General features: G+C 52.5%; 2 protein-coding genes across 4 annotated transcripts in view; one reads left to right on the plus strand and one right to left on the minus strand.

Annotated features, from left to right (window-relative positions):
* Nucleotides 1-3,330, minus strand: part of LOC102487239 (cyclic nucleotide-gated cation channel beta-1) — a 24,041-nt gene extending 20,711 nt beyond the window's left edge. The window contains exon 1 of the mRNA XM_027771856.1: nucleotides 3,234-3,330. Within this exon, the coding sequence (XP_027627657.1) occupies nucleotides 3,234-3,273 (40 nt within the window). The 5' untranslated portion in view covers nucleotides 3,274-3,330. The remainder of the gene's footprint in view (nucleotides 1-3,233) is intronic.
* Nucleotides 1-7,265, plus strand: part of SPMIP8 (sperm microtubule inner protein 8) — a 10,848-nt gene extending 3,583 nt beyond the window's left edge. Inside the window, exons 3-9 of one of the 3 annotated variants that reach the window (XM_006148443.1) lie at nucleotides 2,877-2,938; nucleotides 3,269-3,443; nucleotides 3,836-3,897; nucleotides 4,096-4,160; nucleotides 4,513-4,545; nucleotides 6,883-6,902; nucleotides 7,199-7,265. In XM_006148443.1, the coding sequence (XP_006148505.1) occupies nucleotides 2,877-2,938; nucleotides 3,269-3,443; nucleotides 3,836-3,897; nucleotides 4,096-4,160; nucleotides 4,513-4,545; nucleotides 6,883-6,902; nucleotides 7,199-7,224 (443 nt within the window). In that variant the 3' untranslated portion in view covers nucleotides 7,225-7,265. Of the gene's footprint in view, nucleotides 1-2,876; nucleotides 2,939-3,268; nucleotides 3,444-3,835; nucleotides 3,898-4,095; nucleotides 4,333-4,512; nucleotides 4,546-5,552; nucleotides 5,672-6,882; nucleotides 6,903-7,198 lie in introns of those variants that run through there. The other 2 variants (XM_006148444.2, XM_006148445.1) reach the window with 2 other exon arrangements.
* Nucleotides 7,266-8,865: the final 1,600 nt, after the last annotated feature.

Genomic DNA, 8,865 nt, shown 5'->3' on the forward strand with positions numbered 1-8,865 from the left:
GGGGGGGAGTCAGGACCTCTGAAGACTTCAAGCAGAAAAGAGATCCAGCAATCTGCAGTGTGGAGGGTGACCCAGAGGGACCAGAGGTGGAAACTGGGCCTGTGAGGTGCTGGGCACTAGGAGGACACCACAGTCTTCAGGCAAGGCACAGTAGTGTCTTGGCCACTGGGAAGGGATTTGGAAGGGATCTGAGAGCTAGTCAGGATTTGGTGCTAGGTGAGTCTAGTGCAGGAAAACTGTAGGTCCCAGCTCAGGTAAAAGAGGGTGTGAGAGCATCAGAGCCTGCGTGGAGATCACTGAGACCCCCCACAAAGCCTGCAGGGCCAAGGTGGGAAACACAAGTGAGGAAAGTGGGTGGGGAAGCATGGGGAGGCCAGTGGCTCAGGGCAGCGGAATGCCCACACCTGCCCTGTCTGGCAAGTGCATGCGCCCTATAGCAAAAAGCTCTCAAAAAAATTAAAAAAGACATCTTTGGGGGTGATTGGGAGAAATTTTAATATGGATTAGATGCTGAATCATATTTAGATTATTGTTTACTCTCCTAGGTGTGATAATGGTATTGTGTCATATAGGAGACTATTCCTGTCATTGGCAGCTGCTTGCTAAAGTATATGGGGGGAGTCAGAGAGGTCTTCAGTCCTTCCAATCTCCTACTCTCAGAGAAGCCCAAAATGTGGATTTTTAGGGAAAGCTCCGATTTAGAGAAGTATAAGGGGTTTTCAAAAAAGTTCACAGAAAATGTGTATTATAAAAAAAACTATGCATAGATTTCAAAATTTTTTGCACAAAATAAACTTATACTTTAATTCCACTTTCCCACAATCGATCTGAAGTCCCCTTGCATTTCATTGTAAGCATATACTTTTAATAAAGAGAAAAGAGTAATAATTTCAAAATTCAAAATGCTGGGGGGCCAGCAGGTGGCATGGTGGTAGAGGTACTGGATCCCACAGGGTCACTGCATGGTTTAAGTCCTAGACCTGGAGACTTGAAAATCAAACCAGGTATATGTGTGTACATGCCCAAAATCTCAAGAGGAAAATGGAAGAGATGGGATTGTGGTGTGACCATCCCTCTGGGGGTGATTTCTCACTTTCCCTCTTGCTGCTTCTCTCCCCCTCTCCTCTCTCTCTCTCTCTCTTTCACACACACACACACACACACACTTTAGCAAGCAGCTCCCAATGACATCCGGGGGGGAGGGGGGGATGGCCACGCTGCAATCCCTTCTCCTCCATTCTCCTCTCGGGATCTTGGGAACGCATGCACACGCGCCCAGCGTGAGTTTAAGCCACCGGGTCCAGGACTCAGACCATGATTGACTACATGGGAGTCCAGTGATGTAGCCATTACACCATCTGCTGGTGCCCCCAAAAATGTCTTTTACAACTTAAAATATACTTTAAGGATTCAGTCTGTGGTTGTGCATTACAATTGGCCATTACATCTTTTTTCTTTTTCTTTTTTTTTTTTTTTTGAGAGGTTTTCGCTATAGGACACGTGCACTCGCCAGACAGACAGAGACAGACAGAGAGACAGAAAGCAAGAAATCACCCCCCCGGGGGGGGGATGGTCACGCCACAATCCCTTCTCCTCCATTCTCCTCTCGGGATCTTGGGCACGCACGCACACGCGCCCGGTTTGAGTTCTAAGCCACCGGGTCCAGGACGCGAACCACAGTCGACTACATGGGAATCCAGCGACATAGCCATTACGCTAACTGCTGGTTCCCATTACATCTTTACACTAAGCCTAACATAGCTCAGCATTTTCTATCTCCTCCAACCATAATACAGACTTTTTTAAAAAAAGGTTTTTGTCCTAGGGTGCATGTGCTCACCACAAAGAGATAGTAAGAAGGAAACAGAGAAACCACCCCCCTAGGAGGCATGCCACCGCAATCCCTTGTCCATTCTCCTCTCAGGATTTCAGACACGCAGGCACATGCTCCTGACATGTCTTTCAAGGAGCTGGATCTGGGACTCGATCACATAATCAGCCATGTAGAATCCAGCAGCCCTAATCACTATGCCATCTAGCTAGTCTTTAAATGTCATCGATAGTCTGTTCTTGTTTTTTGGCTTTTTATTCCTTTGTTTGTTTGACAAGTGAGAGAGACACAGCAAGAGAGACTGCAGCCCCCAACGGTCTTCATGCTGCAATTCACCCCAGCCCCAGCCAGATCTGCAACATGGGCACATGTGTCCCCCCATGTACTCGGGGAAGTCTCTGGACACAAGCCTGGAACCTTCCCACATGGGCCAGTTGCATTTGGTGTCACATTGTACCACTGTGTCCCCATGTGGCCCCCTGGTTTCTACCACACGTGTCTTCTAAGTGAGGTGGAGCGTTTTTCCTCTGTTCAGGGGTCACTTACAGTCCTTGTATTTGTCTGTGAATACCCATGCATATTAGTTACCCATTCTTTCATTTTCTTTTCATTCTTGTATTGGTCCTGATTTCTGGGGGCACTTTCAATATTAGGGAAATTGCCTCTTGTCTGTAAAATAAGTGCAAAAAATTTTTTCCATTCGTCTTTTGACTTCTCTGGTTTTGCCGTTTGGAAGTTTATTTTTATGTAGTTATAGATCTTTCTTAAGCTTCTGGATTTTGGATTGAAGTTAATAAGGCCTTCCCCATCCTGAGGTTCTAAAGGAATGTTTTCTTTTTATATGTCTATGTTTTCACTTTTTTCCTTGAATCTTTGATGTATGTAGTTTATTCTTTTGTAAGGGGTGAGATACTGGTACTAGCTTATCTTAGATTATTTAAAGTTGTCAAATATTTCAAAAAACTTTTCAAGTACAGTGTGACCAAACCTCTCCTCTGAGGGCTTGTGACCACTGGAGGCCCCTCATGCCTTTTTCTTTCAACAGATGAGTTCGACAATGCCCACTTCACACTCCTGGGTGTCCCCAACAAACCCTTGCAGTGCTTGGTGAGTGTCCTTTGCCCCTGACCAGGAGTTTGCTGGGGCCACCAACATGCACCCAGCCCCAAGAGTCTCTGATTCTGAACTCCTTTCCCAGAATGTCTCCCAGACTGCCTGCTCTGGACCCTCCTCGGCCCCCATCCTGGCCCCAACTTGAGGCACACACACACACACACACACACACACATACACGTCAGGTGGGCCAAACATCAGCTCAGGCCTATAGGGTGGTCTGATATAGTCCCCTAGGCTCAGCTCAGGCCTATAGGGTGGTCTGGGATGGTCCCCCCGGCTCCGGTACCTGCTCCACGGCTCTGATCTCCACGGCGCCCGTAGGACATCACCGCCACCGGCAGGAAGCTCTATAACAGGTACCACGAGGGAAAGTTGGCCCCCATCGCACCGGGCATCAACCGGGTGGATTGGCCCTGCTTCACGCGCGCCATCGAGGACTGGTCTCACCTGGTGTCCTCGGCCAGCGAGTTCAAGCTGCCCTGCCCTAGCAAGAGGAGTCAGTCTACAGGCAGTGGAGGAAGCGCTTAGGCGGGAGAGCGCTGGGCGGCTGGGCCCAGCTGCAGGAGGGAGAGTGAGCTGGGGGCGGGGACTGCGGCTGCGGCTGCGGCAGCGACAGGGTTGGGGAGATGGAAGCACTTGGGGCACCTGGAGCGTCTGAGACCCGGAATCCCTGAGGGACTTGGAGAGCGGGCTCCTCTTGGGAAGGGAGCGGGGGCTGGGACGAGGGCCAGGCTTCCGAGAGGCAGAGGGTGGGACGGAGCTGGGTCCCGGGATTAGGGTCCGAAGGCGGACTCTTCGTAGCAGGAGGTGTGGGCGGGGCTTAAGTACGGAAAGGGCGGGGCTTGTCTGGGAAGGGCCGGGGTCCCAAGATGAGGTCTCTCTCCGCAGTCGAGAGTTTCAGCAGCTACGCGGTGCGGCACTTGAAGCCAGATGTGACCCAGAACTGGCGGGTAGGCAGGGCTGCGCGCTGACAGGTCTCTGGGGGGTCTTGGTGGGGAGTGGCTCACGTCGGGTTGGATGGGGTGGGGAGACGGACTGCGAGGTCTCCCAGTCCTTAGGGCCCAGGTCTCCAGCAGGGAGTGCTGAGTGGGGCGTGGGCAGGGGTTCCGTGCTCCCTGGACTCACCCCCATCCCTGTGGCACGCCCAGTACTGCCTCAACCAGAACCCCAGCCTAGACCGCTACGGACAGAAGCCCCTGCCTTTCGACTCCCTGTAAGTGACGCCACAGGCCCTGGGACTCCACCCGGAGGAGGGAGAGTAGGGTCCTGGCTGCTCTCCCAGCGCACACCTAATGGCCCCTGTAAATGTGAGACCTGGGGGAAACTGACTGGCCCCAGTATACCAGAAGGAAACGGCCATTTCAACATGAATAAATATTAAATTCCTACCAAACGGATCACCTTGTCCTGTCCCTGGCAATCCCACCCTTTGGAATGGGGCTGTTAAGGTGGACAAAGGTGCAGCTTAATACTTCTGGTGGGATGGCGGGGAGCAGGGGCGGCTCCCGAGGAGGGAGTGAGTTGCCCAGAGAAGGCTGCCCTCCGCAACACTCCTTCTTTCCCAGGAACGCTTTCCGAAGCTTCGGCTCCCACTACAGGTAGGGAAATGGCCCCGCCCTCCCCCAGCGGCCACGCCCCTGATGGACTGTCCCGGGAGTGGGGCTGAGGGATGGGGTGTCCCAGGTTCTCAGCGAGCTACGAGACCTCGCTCACTCGCTTGCGAGGCCTGGCGAGGGAGGAGGTACCCCACCTGGGCGACGTCGGGAGGGCGCCAGCTGTTTCGCCCAGAGCGATGCCCACCTGGCATGTGTGGCTGTTGGGGAGTGTGCATAGTCTCCCCCTTGTTTGGCTCACAGGAGGCCAAACGGAGGAGGCATTGCCTGGGAGGAGAGTAAACAGAAAGAACTGAATAGAAAGGGCCAAGAATCTGCCTCTTAGTGTGTGGCTAGGAAGAGAGCATGTAAGGGAGGTGACTGGTGTCCCCAGCAGGGTCACCCCATAAGTAAAGGCTTGGAAGTGGGACCGAGAAGAGGGGGGTGCAGGGCCAACACCGTCATAACTTGGCGGTCTTCCTCTGCCCAGAGGTCTCCTCCTCACTCTTCAAACCTAGCATGGATGTCCCATCCTCCTTGAAGTCTCCCCTGCCCCTCTGCCTCTCCCTGACAGCTCGCACCTCCCCAACTGGTACCCCCTGCGTCCCTGTGCATGAGTGCTCTGACTAATCCTTCACCTGTAGCCATGGAACCCTGCTGCCTCCCCCTCCATGAGCCCAGAGGGGAAACTGCTTTTTACAACAGTATGAGGCCTGACAAACGTCACCAAATGGTTGGAAAGTGGGTGATGCCGTTCACAGTTGGGGATCAGTGGGAGATGAGAATGAAGTCAGCTGGAATTGAGCAGGGGGAGGTTGAAGGCCAGAGAAAATAGCCAAAATTATGAAAAAGGAAATAGGGAGTCGCCGAAGGCTCTTGAGCCACACAGAGGCATGTGGGAGCTCTGTTTTCAGAGCCTTGAAGACAAGAAGAGTTTGGGAGAAGGCCTAGGAAAAGACAGCCCCAAGAATACTGCCCTGGAGTCCCCACCTCACCCCTCTTTCTCCCTACAGTCGTGTCAACTACCTGATCCCCTGGCATTGATCTGCAAAAAGGATGCCAGCTTCCAGGCTGCCAGCTCGTGCCACTTCAGATCCCCCAGTGGGACAGGGGGCATATGGTGGCACCACTCATTTCCCCAGGAGTTCAGCCTGACTAGAAATAAACCTAATGCTCCCTCCGGGGTCATGAAGTGTGTGTGTGTGTGTGTGTGTGTGTGTGTGCACGCGCGTGCATGCTGCCGAGGCTGGGAGAGGGTCAGGCCCATGGGATCACAGCAGATGCCTGCCTGCTGCCATCTCCTGGAGGACGAACAGGGGCTGGGGGAGGATGTTTGCTGCCCCTGGGTAGAGTCCGATCTAAGCTCCAAGGCCCAGCCAGGATGAGGTGCAAGGGCAGGTCTGAGAGTAGGATTCACCTGTTGTTCCTGTCCCTTTCTTGCAGCCCCACATCCAAGTTCCCTCTACCTCAGACCCTGAGTTGGAGCTCTAAAGAGAAAGGGTGGGGGTTAGAAGGGACTTTAGGTGCCTCTTTCTGAAGCCCTGGCCATTGAGGAGGCTCTGCTCTGGGCGAGGGGGTCTTCCTCGTGCCTGGAGTCTCCCTGAAAGGAAGCAGGCTCTGGTTGGCCAGCCGTGATCTCTACTCCCTGTGATGCAATGGTATGTTAGGTATAGAGAGACCTGAAAGAGGTGCCTGAGGCCTCAGGAGAAAGCTCTCCTCTACCCAAGGCACTGCCAATAAATGTATTATCTAAGCAAAAAGTTGTCTGTTTATCCACATGCCTTCAGGACTAGCCTTCATCTGCCCACCACCCTACCAATCCTAAGTCCCTCCTGTGAAGGGAAGCCATGATGTCCTGGGGACAGCCAAAGGGACTCTTGGCCCAGGTCCAGAAGAACCCCACTCAAAGAGCTAGGACAGTTCTCGGGCCTGGGGAGGTCAGGGCAGCTAGCATCTGTGTTTATGTTAGTTCCTGGACCGTCACTACCTCTCCCCCACCCCAACGCACCACCTGTAGGCAGCATGCAGGGACAGCCTGGATCAGGGCCTTGCTGGCAGTGCCACCAGCTGAAGAGCTCTCTGTACAGGACTTCCAGACCCGGGATCTGGGGCTTTGGGGATCCTAGACCTCCCAGAATCGTGGGCAACCTCATGTGACCACCTGCATGTGCATTTTCCATGGACAGTTTCCTTGTTTCCATCTGATTCTCAGGAAGTCAGTCAGTGTCCACAAGTGTTAGGAAACCCTGGAGTACAGCCCTCTCCACATGGGACCCTCACTTTTGGGCTCTATGTTATACTGTTCAGAATACATTATCCGCTGATCCCAATTATGTCTTCTAGGTTCACGAGCACCCTAAAAAGTGAGTAGAGCCATGTTATCCTGTTTCACAGGTGGGGAAACTGAGGCCCAGGTCAGGGAAGTCATTAGCTTGGGCCAGAAAAATAAGAAGATAGATGGTCTTGTTTGGTATGCTGACACAGCCTGCTTTCAGACTCGAGGCTGACTCATTTCTTTTAGAAGGGGAGGTTATGATCATCGCCCTTATACCAGAGGGGCAAGGGACCTACAGGAGCAGAGAGAAGCAGGAAGCAGGTCCCAGCATCCCTTCTTCAGGGGCCTGGTAAGGAGGGAGCTGGCTTGCCCCAATTTCTTCAGGAAGAAGCCTCTCCCTCCAAGACTAGAGGGCAACAAATGTCAGCTTGGACCCAGGGAAGCCATTGATGAGCCTGGTGTCTGCAACCCCAAGTGTCCCCTCCAAATGATGGCTCAGAGAAAAGAGGATTTGCCCAAGGACCACAACAGGGATGCTGGAGTCCTGGCCTGGTTGAAAAGGGACAACCATGGAGCTCCAGGGAGCATGGGAATCAAGTCACAGGTTTTTTCCTGGCCCTGCTTCTTTGATACTGTATGACTAGGCAGTTCCTGCCTGGATTCAGCCCAGCAAATATCTGAGGCCTTGGCCTGGGCCAGGCCCTGTGCTGAGTGGACACAGGGAGGATGCCACCCCTGCCTTTGAGGTGCTTTCAGTCCAGTGGGAAAGATAGAAAGCGCTAGGGCACAATAGACCTTGTTCCTCCTGCCCCAGACACAATGAATGGAAACCCACACCAGCAATTTAATTAAAGGTTCTTGCCCACCAATTGTACATGTAACCCTCATCTCATAAATATAAGACAAAAGTGTGCCTATGAATCAAGAAAATGCAGAATAGATGAGCAGAAACAAGCCTGGTGTAGCGTGCATTTTCTATTTTTAAGTAGTAGGCAATACATTAAGTACTTTGTGAATAACTTTAGACCCATCTTACAGATGAAGTTGAGAAGATTAAGAGACTGGTCCAACATTACACAGCCAGTGATTGGCAGAGCTGGGAACTGAAGCCAGTCTGCCTGAACCCCTGGCCTTGGGGCCACCATACTCTATTGCCTTCCTGCTACGAGAGAGATGCAAGCCAAGACTAGGGAGGAAACCAGAGGGGAGTTACGGGGCGAGGGGCATCTGACTAGGCTTAGAGGCCATATAGGAGACCCATCAGAAAGCTCTCTTGTGGGGACCAGCAGATGGCATAATGTTTACATCACTGGACTCCTACGTAGTTGACTGAAGTTCGAGTCCTGGACCCAGTGGCTTAAAACATGCCAGGTGCATGTGCATGAGTGCCCAAAATCCTGAGAGGAGAATGGAGGAGAAAGGATTGCAGTATAGCCATCCTTGCGGAGAGTGATTTCTTGCTTTTCTGTCTCTCTGGCAAGCACACATACCTATGGCAAAAATCTCTCTAAAAAAAGGAAAAAAATTTAAAAAGAAAGAAAGCAAGCTCTCTTGTGGAGGCTGGTGAAACGGGGGTAAAACACAATGTACTGCGAGGCTCATCCACATGGCAAGGCTCCAGGTTTCCACCCAGAGACCACCCTAAATGTGCCTGGCTTGAGTGTGCCCATGATCCAGACCTGGCTGAGCCTGGGGGTAGATCATGACATCAAGACCCTAAAGGGGTGTTGTCTCTCTGTGTCTGTCTCTGTCTTTCTTGCTCATAAAAGAAATAGATCAATAAACTTGAAAAGAGAAAGAAAGCTCTCCTGGAGTTGCTGGCAGTGCAAGTCTGCAGATTGAGAAACCCACCTGGAGGCCGAGAGCTGGAAAGAACCCCCCCACACACACCCAGCCTGGGCCACTGTCTCCCTGCCGAGACCTCCTCTCAGCTGCCAGGGGCTCATTGCGCATCACAGATAGATCAGAAAGCCCCCCCCGCAAACACGGCCTTGGGGACACCCCAGCCTCTGTGGCCTTGCCTCTAGACCTTCTAGGGGTGACCCCAATCC

The sequence above is a fragment of the Tupaia chinensis genome, unplaced genomic scaffold, assembly GCF_000334495.1.
Source record: "Tupaia chinensis unplaced genomic scaffold, TupChi_1.0 Scaffold000235_1, whole genome shotgun sequence".
Classification (NCBI taxonomy): Eukaryota; Metazoa; Chordata; class Mammalia; order Scandentia; family Tupaiidae; genus Tupaia; species Tupaia belangeri.